Source organism: Heloderma suspectum, chromosome 2 (genome assembly GCF_057233095.1).
Source record: "Heloderma suspectum isolate Gila_16-S chromosome 2, 16-S_ref, whole genome shotgun sequence".
NCBI classification, from domain to species: Eukaryota; Metazoa; Chordata; class Lepidosauria; order Squamata; family Helodermatidae; genus Heloderma; species Heloderma suspectum.
The window spans coordinates 222,557,816-222,574,499 of record NC_139459.1 but is presented as its reverse complement, the minus strand read 5'-3'; the positions used below and the strand labels follow the sequence as shown (position 1 = coordinate 222,574,499).

General features: G+C 45.8%; 1 protein-coding gene across 5 annotated transcripts in view; it reads left to right on the top strand.

Annotated features, from left to right (window-relative positions):
* The window catches only part of MXRA7 (matrix remodeling associated 7), a 77,167-nt gene that overhangs the window by 18,713 nt on the left and 41,770 nt on the right, over positions 1-16,684 (top strand). For all 5 annotated transcript variants that reach the window (XM_084838215.1, XM_084838219.1, XM_084838216.1 and 2 more), the window contains exon 2: positions 13,031-13,091. In XM_084838215.1, coding sequence (XP_084694341.1) covers positions 13,031-13,091 — 61 coding nt within the window. The remainder of the gene's footprint in view (positions 1-13,030; positions 13,092-16,684) is intronic.

Below are 16,684 nucleotides of genomic sequence, written 5' to 3'. Positions count from 1 at the left end.
GAACATTACAAAGAAGTAGATTTCGGCTAAACATCAGGAGAAGCCTTCTAATGATAAGAGCTGTTTGACAGTAGAACAGACTGCCTGGAAAAGGGCGGTCGTCTCCTTTGATGGGGACACTTAAGCAGAGACAGGGCAGCCACCTGTAAGGGGTGCTGTAGGTTCCTGCATTGAGCAGTGATAGACTCCAAGGTCCCTTCCAAGAGTTGTAGCCATTGTAACTCCTACTTAGAAAAAACCCATTGAAATGAATGGGGCTTAAGTTAGACTAACATTGGATACAACCCCAGCTCTAAAATGCAATCCCATGACAAGCTAAATCCAACGGATATGGGTTGGATCCAGCTTCATTTGCACCAGCGGGAGCATTCTCCAAACGGAGTTCCACTGAGAATACTTCTACCAGCAGAAACTGGGTGTGTGTGTGATGTTTGCCGATTTCCCCCTCCCTCTTTAGCCTCCAGCACCACTTCCCCCACTGTTCCAGAGGGACTCCCAACCCTCCAGAGCATATTTCCGGAGTGTAGGGAATAGGGGACTGCAAGGGTGGGGAGAATTGATGAAGATCCGCACCTCCCTTGTGCGATCAGTGAAAATGTCCACCAGATAGGAAGCCTTCCAGAGCCAGAAGGCGCCCATCCACCTCTGGAAGGAAGATGCTAGATCCAAGCCAGTGGTTCTGTAATTCTAATATAGATCCATATTTCATGTGATCCATAACCCTGTGAGGTAACTTAGGATGACAGGTAGTCACTCAGAGTGGTTGACAAAGGGCTGTGATGTTGCTGTTTACAATGTTTCTTGTAGTGGAAGCAGGGCCAGTGTCAAGGATAGGCATAGTCAGGCACCTGCGGAGGGTCCACACCCCACTGACAAGAGGCCCCTGGAGTTGCTCCTCCTTTTTACCTGCTCGTCCACATACCTCTCGCTCTGGCCCAGACAACAGTGGTGTTGAGAGGGTGGAGGAGGAGGAGATGCCACTGCCTATTTGCTCACTGTCTCCGTCTGTCAAGCAAGCAAATGGTAGCAACAATGAGAAAGAGAAATAACAGTTGGTGACAATGGTGGTGAGAAGGCAGACTCACTAAGGGAGGGGCCCATTGAGGATGTCTTGCCCAAGGGCCCTCAGAAACCTGGAGCCAGCACTGAGTAGAAGTAGTAATAAATGGAGCCAGACGTTTATATGTTATCATTTTAGTAGCTTATCCTTTCTCTAAGTAGCTTATTATTTATGACATTTATATCCTGCCTTTCTTCCATCACAGAACTCAAGGTGATATACATGGGGCTCCCACGCAGCCCCTCCTGCAGGCGCTTACTGGACTCAGACCTGCTTAGGTTTAGCAAAGGGGCTCCATCATGTGCCTGCAGACCAGGCCCTGGGGCCCAGCTTAAGGCAACACATATGTGTTTGTCCTGTTTTGCCTAGATAAAAAAAAACCTTTGTGATAGCTTGGACTAGGAAATGGTGGCTTTCCCAAGACCATCCAGTGAGCTTCATGAAGAACCCCGGTCTCCCACATCCAAATCTAACAATTCAGAAAAGACACTAAAAAAGCTCTAGTGCACATGGGGAACTTCCTAAATTTAAAAAAAAAGAAAAAAAGTCAACATTGTTCAAAAGCCATGGTTTCTATGCCCTTATCCCTGTCAGTCTCTGGCCAATCTCTCTCCCAAGCAGTTCTTTGCATGAAAAAAGAAAAATCAGTTTGTAAAAGAAACCAAATACTGGGTTCAGAATAAAGCAGGTTATAAAGACAGCATTAACATGGGCATCCCCTCCAAAGGAAAAAAACTGTTGTGCTCTTAACTTTGCAGTCTGAAATGGCAGCCCAGCTCACAATATTCCACATGCGAACCGGACATAGTTTTGCCGGTGCAAAATGGGAACATTGCTTGTGGCTCTGAAATGGCTCAGAGCAATGACTGTGTAGTACTTTGATGAGAAGCAATGCGTTAAATGGGGATTTTCATTTTTTTATTTTTAAAGTTTGCTACTGAACTGCAGACATGAGCATTGTGTAAGACAAACTAGTACAAAAGAACTCCCTTAAAAAAAAAAAAAAAAAAACCTTCTGGAGAACCTGTGCATCAGTGGATTTGGGGTGAAGTGCCATTTTTATTTAGAAGTTATAGAAGCAAAGAAAGTTGGCATGCTGTGCCCAAGAATGCACTGTAAGTCCCAAACAACCAGCAAATTGAACATAGTTTGCTTTGGGTCCTCAGTCCCGAGGTGTTATCATTACAAACAGCAATGTCCATGGTTTTGAAGCTTAGCTGGAATCTATTCATAACAATGCCTGGGCACAATGACATCGTACGCCATCAGGCAAATGCAGCTGGAGGTCTGGTATTAATGAGCTAGTTTAGAAATGTTATTAAAAAACAGCAGACTCAATCAGCCTAGCAAAGCATCCCAAGAGGATGGGCTGGGTGGTGCTGGGAGCCCTTTGTCAGTGCCTCCCTTTATTTCTACATACAGGGTAGGGACAAATATAGAAGGGGGAATAAATAGCAGATCTGTGTGGCTACATGCCTGCTAATAAGGAATTTGTCTATGATTGGCTCTGATTATCTACCTGGGGATGCTGATACCAAGGTGCTGTTGCAGGTGACTGGCTCCTGAGAGCGATAGTCCCCCCACCCCCCAGGTCATCTTCTTGTCTTCAAAGATCTGTGTAGATATAGTTTGCTGGTCTGGGAAAAAAAATGGGGGAGAAGTCTCTTCTAGCAGCATAACGACGTTGCTGCATCATTACTGATGGCCGTTACAGTCTCAGCCTGTTCTCTAAAGGGAATTGAGTTATTATCACTTGTAGAACACCTTTTAAAGGTAATCTCATCCATCCGCACAACATTGCTGTGAGATAAGTCATTATCCCCCTTTTACAGATGAGGAGCTGAGGCTGAGAGAAGCTTCTCAACCACCTGTGATTTCCTGGGAAATCAGAGATCTGTACCCAGGTTCAAATATGTCCAACCCACCATCCACTGGATCACATTAAGTCACTAGGATAGCAATGGCTGAGGAACAGAGGAAGCTGAGGTCTCTGGCTATGTTCACACAACAATATATCCTGTCGACATGAAGGCCTTTGAGGCCCATTTCAGGATATGGGTTATTGATCAAAAATAGGTCACCTTATCTACTAGAAAGACAACATTACAGCATGAGAGATGCCAAGCAGATGTGTGGAAAGAGTTTTTTTAGACCACCCTCTGTAAATAAGAATACTTGAGCTGGATCCGGATTTAATCATACTTAGACACATTGAAAGCAATGGGGTGTGAGTTATCACAACTACCTTAAAGTCCTATCGATTTCAGTGGGTCTGCTCTAAGTATGACTACATCGGGATCCAACCCAGTGATGATTATACAAGATTTCATTCCAGCCCTGCTGCTGATCAGTGGCTTGGGCGTTTGGAGTCTAGTGCCGGCTGTGCTTGAGGGGAGGAGGCAGAGGCAGGTCTTCTCTCGACTTGTCCTGTTTTATCAGGGCTTGAGGGCTGGTGACCTCCACAGTACAGATGATCTCCACAGATGATCTTTCAAGCTTCAAGGAGCAGCAGGGGGAAGGAGCACCTGGACAGAGCTTATCATTGCAGGGAAAGGTTAAGGCAGTGGAAGCTAAGAACCAAAGCAATGAAAGGGGTTGCAAACAGGCAAGACTGAGATAGCCAGGAGCCAAGCAGCAGAGCCGTCACACTAGCACTGACCTTACACTAGCCGACGATACGATGCCTTGAAATGCATTTGTCTCTACCTGTTTCTACCCCATTCTTCAGCCCTAAAGGGATTTCCAGGGCAGCTAGCAATTAGCAACAAAAATGCCAACGTGGATCACATCAAAACAATAAAGCAACAGAATGCAAAAACAGTGGTGGGTATTACAATCCTTCCACACCCTAAACAAAACAAATATCAGCACCATACCAGCCTGAGCTTAGAGTAGATTTCCTTGGCCCCAACCCATCCTCTGATCAGCTATGGCTTCTTAAAGGACCAAGACCCGAGTTGCTAGTCAGACATGTTGGTGTCTCAGTGAGACATCACATGCAATTATTTACGAGAAGCTGTGCATGTGTGTATTTTCAGATGGATGGGGCACGTCCTATGGGGTGCTCTAAATAACAAAAGTGTATTATGCTAGTGGAATTTTCAAAATTAAGAAAAAAGCTAGGATAAAAAGGTAACAGTGCAATAAGAGAACAAGATGCACTTCTATTGGGGTCAAGGACCTATCTGGATGGAATAAAATGTAAGATGCCTATGCCTTTAATAGCTGTGCAGAAAGAAAAGGTTTTGGCATGTGCAGCTTATCATGTGGGGGATGAGAAAAGATGCATTTACAGAAACGCCCTCTTCTACACAGCTATGAATGGTGCAAGAGCCCTGTCCTCCTTTGTATCTGGAACATAGGGAACGTCTAGCCTGTGGATCCATCCTGCCTGTAAATACTCTTCTGTATATGTAGTCATGCACATGGGGTGTAATGTGCGTGCACGCAGATACAAGGTATCAATGCCTCTCACTTCAACACTCCCTTCCCCCCTTTTCTAGCTTTCCCCAACCATAATTCCCATAATTCCCAGCTATCATGGCCAATGGCTGAGAATGCTAGGAATTGCAGTCCAACACATCTGGAGGACTCCAGGTTGAGGGAGGCTGCCATTACTCTGTGCCACACTTCTTGTGGCTGCGAGACGAGAGGAGGCTCTGCTCCTTTTCAGAGGCGCACCCAGCACTGGCTCCTCAAGTCTCCACTAGATTAGCAGTGATTATTCCAGCGGTCTGGGGAGGTGTTTGTTTTAGCAGCTGTTTCCTTCGATACAATATACAATGATGAAGAGATCTGGATGCAGGATTAGGGTGAGAGGGAACAGGACATGATGTAACCGTCTCTCCAGCCACGCTCATGGAGCGTGCCTTTCACTCCAGACTTCATTCTCTCCCTTTTCCTCTTGCAGTATCTTGCATCAGGCTTGGGTCAGAAAAGCAGAGCCATAAATGGCAAAACGTTACACACTTCTGCACAGTAGCCAAGAGTTCTTTTCCAGGCTGTGCTTTCCATCTTCAATGCCCCTTTCAAAGCTGGGTGTTTCCTGTGCACACTTCTTCTTCCCAGGGACTGAGAAATCGCTCAGATTCCTCTTCCCATCCTCTTTCTCTCTGTCTCTCTCTCTCTCTCTCTCTCTCTGCACTTGACGTTGCAGCTTCAGCTTTAAAAAATAACCACCACAACAAAGCATCTGGCAGGGCGGGCGGGCTTTGCTTCTTGTTTTCCTTCTGCAAGGAGCACCTGGCAATATTAGCGGTTGTTGCTCCACGGAGGCCAGGGGGGGGGGGCAAGGGGGGATGGGGCTGCAGGAAATCAGCAACGGGGATGTCATGGTTCTCCCTCTCTGGAAATAAACTTCAATGTAGATTACAGTCCAATTTCAGAAAAAGGGTGCAGGTTGACAGACAGGGCTGGTCCTACCATTCAGCAGAGTGAGACGGTTTCCTCAGGCAGCAGGTGCTGGGTGGTGTGGAAGGGGTAGCAGTAACAGCCCCCTGGCTGTTTTCCTATGCTGGAGGGCAGAGCTGGGTCTTCCAGGCAACCTGCCCTGAATGCCCTAAGCTTGCTGCCCTCAGGTGAGATGAAGGATGCTGTCCCATCACCAGCGTTGAAGTCAGATTCAGCTGCCATTTCAGTTGGCTTCTGTAGGAGGAATTGGGCTTGGGGGGGGGATCTTGAGGTGGGGGGACCTCAGGCAGCAAAGCGTCTTGGGCTGGCCCTGTTGACAGACACAGCAAGTAAGCTGAGACAAGGTTTTCTGCCCACCATTTCCCTTCCTATCATGCTCCAATGAGTATAACTGTCAACATCTGAAAGTGTCCAAAAGAGGCAGACCCTGGTTTCCCCCTCCTCACCCAGAAATTCCCTTCCTCTGGGACATTAATGTTTCCTTCACACAGAATCCCCAGTCTCTGTCTGAAGCTAAAAGCAAAGCAAAAAGGGAAAAAGAAAAGATGATGAGGTAACAGCATTCAACAACAACAGCATTCCAAAATAGGTTTCACAAAAAAGTGTTTTAAAATAAGTATTTAAAATTAAAATTAAATATTTTATGCTGTATTTGTACATTCTAATCTTAACAGAATTGATTTTAGCACTTGCAAAACATAGCTTGCTCATTATAGCTCAACTTGCAAAGGAGTTGAGCTCCTGCAAGGAACTCTGGTTCGATTTAGCAGCTGATCTCTTGCAAAGCTCATAGTAATTGTTGGTAGCATTGGTTGAGATGCCTCAGTAAATAAATAAACACTGTGTACAACTCTAGATTAAACTGAATAGAAGAAAAGCTAGGGGGAGATAGATGGATTAAAGTAGATTATCCCTAATTATGGTCGTTGGCTGCTCAAACAGGTCCAGTTGGCAGTATCTGTGACTCACTACAAAACAATCTCAGGAGGACATCACAGACAGATGGAGCTGGGCTCAGACAATAGTGTTGCTAAGTACAATCAATTCGAAGAAGCCCTACAGTGGAGTTGCTCTTGTGCTGGCATCCGTTTTTGGGACACACCAAAATGACATGCTTCTAAACTTAGAAACAAAAGACTAGGGTGGTCTGTGTTTGGTGTTCCAAGTTCTTACCTTAGCATCCCACATAGCCCATTACAGCAAATATGCAGATCGCAAATCTCTGTCCATGAGAGAGACATGGCTACATGGTGCCCAGTTCAGCTTTTATTTTACTCCTGGTTACTTCTTACCAGCCTTGAGACATGAATGCCTATCCTACAAAGTCACAAAGATATCATGCTCAGTATATTTACCTATTAACAGATGTGAAGGTCTTGATTTCCTTGATCTTATTTTCGGGCTTTTCTACACAAGGCAATTATCATGCGCTTGTCATTCCCTACTCACGGCTGTTTACGGGTACTTTACACAATGTCGTGACCCTCCAGTTTTGCTTGTGTTTCTAACCTGCACTTTTGGTGAGTTTTTTTAAAGCAGGGAAAATGTGGTATTTAATTGTGAAAGCAGAAAACTGCTTTTTTCACTTGTGTATTTGTGCTATTTCACTATACCACAGTGCCACCTAGAGCCTATGTAGGGGAAAAGCAGGAAAGAAAATGCTCTTCGTGTAATGCTTGGATCTCAGTTTTGTAATTAAAATGAAAGTAGATACAGCCAATTAACAGGCTTGTGTAGAAAAGTTCTTCGTCACCCAAGGGTTCATATGAACAAGGCCCCAGGAGATTGGTGCAAATGGAGAAGGCAAAATGATTGGACTTGGAACAAGCCCTCACTGGACTTGGAATGTCAGGCAGCTGCTGGGCTTGGAGGCCTCTTTATTAATCCAGTAAAGTGATCTTTGTCTGTTACAGCAGCTGTCCAAGCTGCCTATGTATGCAGCGGACCTCCAGATGCTCCCAGATCTGTGCCTCTTTTCTCCTTCGGGCAGGGAGGTTTCTACTGCCCTCCTTCCTAAAGGAAAACCTTCTTGCTATCCATGTCAATGTCGCTCTCAAACCACAGTCAGCAAACACTGGGAGAGCACAAGCCCAGGGGTGCCATGGCCTATGACCTGAAAAAACCGCTGCTGCTGCTCCTTTGCATGCTGCTTGCCAACTGGGTCGAGTCTTTTTAAAATTATTTTCCCCAGACAGGCCTTTCTGTCCTCTTGTTTTGTCTATCATTGAAACAGCTGTTCCATCTTACAAAAGAGCCACTTGACTGGGTAACGCTAAGGGAGCCTCTGCGTGACACGAGATTTCATTGTGGAGCTGAGCAGGGATCAGGCACACTTGCTGTGTGCTCCCAAAAAGCTGCAGGCTGGGCTGATCCTACCATTGGGCAGAGCGAGGCAGCTGCCTTAGGCGTCAGATGCTTAGGGGTGGCAAAGTGTTGGAGGACAGAGCTGGGTGTGTCACTTGGTCTGCCTTGCACCCTCCAAGGTAGCCTGCTGCCCTCAGATATAGTGGAGGATGCTGTCCCCACTGCCCATGTTGAAGTAAGATTCATTTCTCAATCTGATTGGCTGCCCTTGATGGAATGCAGGGGGTGCCATCTGGCTTTCGCCTCCAGCAGCAAAATGTCTTAGACCAGCCCTGGCCTCAGCACACCTTGATCTTGATTGTGAGGAACTACAGACTGGGCATGAGTGCCACATCTACCCCAGCCTGGTGCCCTCCAGATGTTGAAATGAACAGGACTTCAGTTAGACTTACACTGGAGGCAACCCACTGTCTAGGAGCGCACTTACCCTACAATTCTTGGGGCATCTCTAGAATAGTGAAGCAATGGCCATGCTGGCTAGGGATGATGGGAGTTGTAGCTGAACACATCAGGAGGGCACCAGGTTGGGGAAGGCATTCTTACAGGCTGGAGGTGGGCCAAAGACTGCCAGCTGAATGATGGATGGAACGGCGAGATACTGTAGCCAGAACATCAGAACAACAACCCCCACGTATGGAGCAGCATTTATTTGGGCCTGGTGTATCTCTTACTATGCAGGAGCCATCTTGCAAGCCATCTTGTCTCTGGCATTCCTCCCAGAACGATGCATTCGGAAAAACCTAGCTTGCTGGGTCACACTTCCTCTCCCCCAAATATGGGCTAGGAAAGAGATGAATGAAGAGGCGAAAGGAGCTTCCATTTTTGGAAGCATGGACTCAAATAGATTGTGTGTGTGTGTGTGTGTAGGAGGTGGAAATGCAGGGTATGTGTCCGGTTAGTGAGTCAGGAATGCAAGATGCACCCACAAAGGCTGATGATGAGTAATGTACATTCCCCCCGGTGATGCTGCTCATTCAGATCTGGCCTCTGGGTAACACATCAAATTCCTGGTTTCTACCAAACTGCTATTTGAATTCCCAAGATGTTTCTTGCATAGGGAGTACTCTTCTCTCTCCATGTTCCTGATAAAGGCATGGCCCTGATGTTTGTATTAGCTCCCTTTGTTTCTTTCCCCTCTTGACTCTGTCTTCCTAATTGAGGCTGGCAGCCACCCTGGCTCTTCCCCTATGCACGCAACGTTCTCTACAAATACAGCAAATGGTAGCAGCTGTAAAGACCCCGTCCCATTGAATCAAACATGGGAGATTAGATGAGCTGGGGAGGAGACAGGCCCACACAGCATCTGGAAGCTGACTGGCTGTTCCCCTCCTCTCCAGGGATGCAGAGGCACAGAGAGAGAATGTGTGCTACTTGCTGCCTTGTTGTTACGCATTCCAGCACCTAAGTACTAATGAAAAAGTAAGTGTATCTGTGTGCATGTGCACATATGTGTCTTTGACTGGGGGGGGGGGATAGTCACCCTCCCACAGAACTCCATTGACTAAGGTTCCTTGGGGAGAGAGAATGGCTTTTCAACCTAAGCTTGTTGGATAGATACATCCTGTACAGCAGGAGTGGGGAAGTTCAGGCCCTGGGGCCAAATTTGGCCCTCCTGGGCTCCCAATCAAGCCCTCTGGGCTTCCCCAGATGGCCACTTCCCCTTTCCCCGAACCATCAATCGTTTGGTGGTTTCCCAGTTTTTGTGCAGTTTTTCCCCTATTCTAAAAGGTTGAAATGCCTCTCCAGAGGGCTTGGTTACTGGCAGGGAGAGCTTTCAGCTACAATGTGCTGGGTTTGTGTTTTGTGTGTGTGTGTTCCCCCCCCCATTGCTTTTGGCTCCGCCCACAAGCAGAATGCAGCCCCCGAAAGCTTCTCCGAAATGACATTCGGTTGAAAGCGGTTCCCCACCTACACTGTATAGAAAAGTACCTCTTACTATGAGCATTTGCCATTCTACCAATGATTCTGTGAATACATGTAGGGTGCTTCCAGGTGGAGGGCTCCTAGCACTACCAATGAAAAGGCATTGTGCAGCAATTTGTCTCTTCTCCCTTGAAGGTTTTTTTTTTTTCTGGGAAGAAAAAAAGATGGAAAAAGCCATGGGAAAACAAGGAGGGTTACAAATGGAAGAAGATGACATTTCGACCCAGTAAAAATCCAGGCTGATTGCAGGAAGAAAGCCTTGCCTGGAAGCGCCCTTGGACTAGCAGCAGAGGGACTGGTCTGTGCTTGCCATTTTCCAGTACACTGAGATAACACACCGGCACCGCTCACCTACAGAAGGCAGGGTGGGGTGGGTGGGGCAAGCAATGGGTTGTATCCCACCTTAGTCCTGCGTAGAGCAGACCCATTGAAATGAATGGGACTTAAGTTAGAGTAACATTGGCTACAACCCACTGTCTGGAAGCACACTTAGCCTACAATTCTTGGGTCATCTCAGAACAGAAGAAGAGGAGGAGGAGCTTATAGGGGATTCCTTCTTTTTCTCAGCTCACAATCAAAGTGGTGGGATCAGATGTTTATGATTCTCTTTCAATTGCCTCACAGGGTTAAGATATGATGGTGCCCCCAGGTGTTATTTTACCTGCCCCAACGGCCCTAGAATATATTAGGATGCACTCCTATGTATGTTTAGACAGAGAAAGGTCCTGGGAGTTGTAGGGCTTTCTGTCTAAGCATGCATAGAATTATGCCCTTAAAAACGCAGCCATTTTTCAACTAGATTTCAGACTGAGAGAGAAGGAACACCAGCAACCCACTCTCTTCGGCTTTGCGGTATCTATGTCAGCCTTCCCCAACCCGGTGCCCTCCAGAAGTGTTGGGCATGGCCATTGGCCATGCTGGCTGGGGATGATGGGAGATACATTCTAACACATCTGAAGGTTGCCAGCTTAGGAAGGCTGATCCACCCTGATGTGCAGCATCCCTCCAGGGTGTCAGGCAGGAGTCTTTCCCAGCCAGCCAGTCAGCCAGCCAGCCAGCCCTGCTTGGAGATGCCAGAGATCGAACCGGGGACCTTCCACATGCAAAGCAGGTGCTCTGCCACAAGGCTACCCTAGCTGCAGCCCTTTCTGTCACAGCCGAGCAAGTTCCTTATTTATTTTGCTGATTGCATAAGTAGTGAACAAGTGACGACCGCGACAACAAAGGGATCCAGATGCAATGGACAGAGTCGTTTCAGTGGTCATTAAAAATGATTCACCGTCTAAATCAGCTGTCTATATTCTTTTTTAAAAACCCTTTGCTTAAATATTTCCAGATATGGAGAAGTGGACTGATTCTGCTGTGCAGAGATTCTGCATGGACAAAAGCGAAATGTGGCCAATGTTACGCCAGTTTTGTTCCTTGCTACCATTAAAGCATTTGAACCTTCTATAGCAGGGATGGGGAGCCTGTGGCTCTCTGGATGTTGCTGGACTGCCGTTCCCGTCAACCCTCACCACTGGCTATGCTGCCTAGGGCAGATGGGAGGTGCAGCCCAGCAACATCTGGTGCGTTCCATTTAAAAATAAAGGATCATACAAAGGGAGAGCAGCAGCAGCCTTGAACAGGCGCACAGGGCCACTGGCCACAGGCCTCCCCACTATGGTGAGATGTGTTGTATTTCTTTTTAAAGTAGAATTATTATTTCTACATTTGTATCTATTCATTTCAATTAGCATGTGCAAATAGTATGCAAATCTGTGTCCTCTGTCGCCCTCTTTTTTTGGGCAGTGCATGAGTGGCCACCTTTCCACTGAGGTATGGCCCAAGTGTGAATAACATAGGATCATGAAAACCATGACATTTTTCCATGGCCATCTGGGTAGTTTCTCTTGCTACATTTTGCATTCAGCTTTCGTAACCGAAGTAACTAAATCTACATGTCCTATGTTACACCAATGGTGAAAGTGAGTATAGACAAACAATGCCTCCTAGTCCTGATGGCTGTATGTTACCTCCAGTATCAGAGGCAGTATGCCTAAGTGCACCAGTTGCTGGGGAACACAAGCAGGAAGGTGCTGTTGCACTCATGTCCTACTTCTGGGTTTCCCACAGGCTGGCCACTGTGTGATCAGAGTGCTGGACTAGATGGACCTTTGGTCTCATCCAGCATGGCTCTCCTTCTGTTCTTAACGTGTGGAGTACTGGCATGAGGTTTTATGCTATAATCTTTAAAATGTCTTTTTTTTAAAGGGGGAGTATATTTGTGGATGTTGTCAAGGGAGGCGTGAGCAGTTCTTAATTTTTTAAAAGTTACCTGCTGGGCTCAGGTTTTATGGAAGCGCCTGCCATCTGACCTGGAAGGAAACCCTGCTCCTTCATTCTATAAAGTATAGGAACATGCTGCAGCTGTATAGTGGTGAGAGAAATCACTCTGCACATGCTCAGAGGTCCTGTACTGTGCATATGAATTGTATCATTTTTTTAAAAGACATTGGCATGGCCAAAGATGGATGGGGCAGGTTAAAATGCTTACAGTTAGAATAGGAGGGAAGGGCCTAGAAGTCCAAGACTAAACATTCCTTGCAAATGACATTTTTCTATTTACCCCAGTGGTGCATGCATATATAAAATCAGCGGTTTTCCTTTTAAAATACAGAGAAGCTGCCAACAGGAAAGGATTAGGCTCCCCTCTTAGGGTAGCTGCGTGTGCATTCCATGAATGTGTGTATGCATGACAGGAACGGGACAGGAGTCGTTTCAAATTGAATGTGATTACTATCCAATGAAGATTTTGCATCTCTCTTACAGAAGCAGGTCATTTAAAAAACAAAGCAAAAGACATTTAGTTTCCATGTGTAAAAATATGGAACTGGAAAGTTTAAAACATACATACTCTCTCACACACACATACACACTCAGATTTATCTCTTGTAAAAATCTTCTGCCTAGCCCTTGCTGTTGTCCTGCTTTGAGAAACAGTAGGTGTGCCCTGAGGCTATGTTTAAATTAGATTCTATAGATTAATAAGCCTTTAAATTGTATCTCTGCACTGCCATTGCTCACAAGAGCAGTCGAGAGGAAAGTTTAAGTGAATTCAGGGTTATTTAATAATGTGGAACGCTTTTCTATGAGATCCAGCTACAATTCTATCTCTGAGCTATTATGAATATAATTCCCTTGTGATTTCTTATATGGCTCAGTTTGTTTTGCAGGGAGGTCTTACTGCCAATAGCTTTGCAACCATTTTGATGTTTAATTCCTCTGTTCCAGGAGGAAGATCAAGAATCAGAGAACGAAAAACTAGTGGTGAAGGAACCTGAAACAGAAGACGGTAAGTTCTGGGATGCATATTGACTGGAGGGAAAGATATCAGAGATGAAAGCCTTCACAACAAAGATGCAACGAAGAACATCATTTAATCTGGAGACCATCACTTGTGAATATTGTTAATGTAAGATTGGAAGAGGAATGGAGCCATTCTTATTTAGTTATTTTTTCTGAAATTCTCAACCATTATAGTCTGTGGGAGAGAGAAACGGAAGAGGGGCATTTGTAAAAAATAAAATAAAATGGAATGCACATCCTTGTCAGTGTAGGTTTTTGCATTTGATTTACCAGTATGGGAAAAGCAAAGGTCTGTTTTAGTGTCACTGTGAAAACAGCTTTAGGATTAAATTAGATCTGAATTGAAACTGTGAACTGTAGAGTGGATGTGCCGCATCCTCCAGAAAACTACAGCTCTAAAGAATTCCATCGGACCGGTGTTTCTCAAATGGCGTTCCGCACTATGTGAATACGGGTTCTGTGAGAAAATTTCAATGGTAGCAATATTTTTCCTTCTAAAATATTAATTATGGAATTATGAATGTATCCAAAATACTTAGTTGAATAGTATTTAGTTTGTAAAGGCTGCTATTGGGATGTGGCCATAATAACGCCTCAGTTGCTTCTGCAAGTTGTAGCCAATGAAGAAGACAGAGCAACCCACACCCCTCAGCCATTATGGGCGACCTTAAGAATGCAGGGCCCCATCAGAGCATTTGATAGGATATGCATCACATGGCTGGTGTATGCAACCAGAGCCAGGACTCAGGATATAGACTCACCAAGAGACAGAATCTGGACGCAAACCTTAGTCTCTTCTGTAGGTAGTAGCTGCAGGCTTCTGAGCAGAGTCTCCCCCCCCCCTAATTTAATTTTTGTTTCTGAACTCTCTGTGTGTGAGAATGGGGGGTAGCCTGCAAGCCTGTCAGCCAACTTGAATCCTTCCAGACCCTCAGCAGACAGCAGCAGGAGTCAGAAGGTAGGAAAGTTTTTCAATTTTCTTTTTACAACTTGATTGCAGCTCTAGGCTCTGTAAATCAATTTTTAAGGCTTGGGTGCAGCTCTAAGCTCTATAAATTAACTTTGAGGCCTTGGGTGCAGCTTTAAGCCTTGTACATTTTTTGTACTTAATTTTTAATTGTTATTCTTAGGGTTGCTACTCATTGTCCTATCAGAAGGACAGTTGTTCATTCATTCAGATAATTTTCCTTCATTCTGTCCTCTTTATTATTTGACCTTTGCAAAATAAAACCACCACCCTCCACCTCACTTTTAAAAACTCAAATAAAAAATCAGACACATTTTTGAGCATTACATGCAGTGGTTTTTCGGTATGAAAATAGGCTTAATTCCCTCTTTTTAGTCCAAAATTTCCCTCACTCTCCCTTTTTGCCAAGGGTTTTCCGTGCCTCCCAGACCTGCATTTAGGAGTTCCATCAATATATTTCAAGCCCGAAAGTATTCTGTGGTCAAATTAGTTTGGGAAATGTTGCATTAGAGAAATATCATAGCACCATAATGTATTGTCACTTGTTTAGCTTTCGGCTGATGTTCCTAGTTCTTTTTATAACCCGATGGGTTGGTTTGTTTGGATGGTTCCATTTTAGTCCCAAACAAGGTCCATTTTAAATATGTATACTCTTAAATGTGATTCAGCAATATGTCATGGGAGAGGTGGCAACCCTAATTCCATATTGTTTCTTAGTTCTGAAATTTCAGGCTGTTGTTTTAACTTCGGTAGTAGGCCTGAGCAAAGTTCCTCTAGGCCTTTCCTAGGTTGCTTCCTTAACTTTGGACCTGCAAGAGATCTAGGAAACATCGGCAGATCTCTGCCAATGTGGAGCTCCCTGCCTCCTTTCTTTGTGTTGCTCAAGGAGAGTGTATTGTGGGGACATCATTCCAGAACATTTAAACGTGAGTGGCAAACATAAAGCGGCAATCCTCAGCGCCCATAGGTGAAAACAAACGAACACCTGAATCCCTGTCAAGGAAGTAATGTAGGATGTCACTGGATGGAACACCTGAGGGAGACTTCTTGGTTGTGAAATCAGCCCTTATGATGCAATGTCAGGGGCTGGCAAAGAACTCTGGTGTTTATGACGAGAACATGGCCAATTCTACACTTTTCCTCTAGGCCTCTGCCCTGACCAGGCAGCAAATGTGAAAGTCCAGGGAGCTTTCACTTTACATTTCCAGTTCTCTCCTACTAGCAGAGGTGGCAGAAATCCGGAGGGGAAGAGAGGGTGGAATATGCCGCAGCTTAAGTGTTCCCCACCCTGCCTAGCAGAGCCCTGCTTTCTTGTGTGTGAGCTGGAGAGCCTGAGCCCAGATATAGGACAATTCTAAGCTCCGATAAAGGACTAGGGCACGGCTGTCACTTTCTGTACATACTGCCTTGGGTGAAGCAGGGCTGCCGCATCCCTCCTGGGGGGAAGGCAGAGGATTAGCTGCCTGCCCCCAAGCAGCTGAGACTGAAGGCAGGCGGCTTCCTCTTCCTCCTCCTCCTCCTGGTTATTGAGCTGTTAATTCTTTCCAGTTGCAGAGGAAGAACAAAGAGACAAAGGGCAAGGCCCTGCTGGAATTTGTCACTGAAACCTTGCAGGTTCCCCCCCGCCCCCGCCGCTATACGGTGGGGAGGGGGCTAATAGGAGAGGCAGGGGAAGGGATATGAAGATGAGTTTGGCTAATCCTAAACTGTACAAAGGATGCAAAATTGGGCATTGGCTAAGCTTGGAACCAAATAGGCAGATGGCATATTAATACAGCAATTCTGTAAGACTGTGCAAGGTCTAGGACCTAGAAATCAGGAATATGGGAAGGGCTTCCCTAGCACTAGCAAAGGGAAACAGTTCCCTTATTTCCAGTCTCTTAGGACAGATCAGAGATAAAGGAAGGGTTTCCCTTGTTATTGCTGGCAAGGGAATTCTCAGGCTTTCCCCAGCTAGCATTCGCGCAAGTGCTAGCAAGGGAAACAGTTCCCTTTATCCCCAGTTTCAGGATCTCTCTGATCTCTGGATAGATTGGAGATAAGCGACGGGCTTCCCTAGCACTAGCAAGGGAAACTGTTCCCTTATTTCCATTCCGTAGGAAAGACTGGAGATAAGAGAAAGGTTTCTCTTGTTAGCCCTCATGCTGGCAAGGGAAACTCAGGCCACACTGAAAGTGTCCAAGGGCTGCATGCAACGTACAGGCCCTCAGATTGCGCACCCTGGTCTAGGTCCTGGTTCTCACTCTTTGGGGCAGGATGGTAGCAAGAACTCCCTCTCTCTATGATCCTAAAATGGGCCTTTCACAGAGCTTCCTTCCAGATCAAGACTGGAAAACAACTTAGGGCCACTGTGGTTTGTATCTGCTCCGTTGCGTTTCATTGAGCTAGACAACTTAGGATAACATTGTTATCTGCAGTGCTATAATGTTTGACATGATATTTGGACAACACTTGGCCACTGCTTAAGGGAGCAATCCTACCTGGGGAGGGCAACTGAAAGGTCATGGGATGCTGTGGACTTCAGCGGGCAGAGGTCTCCTCATAGCAGCAGCAGAAAGTTCCACTGCCATTGCTAGGAATGTACAGATTGTGTAAAATCCATTCCATCTGTG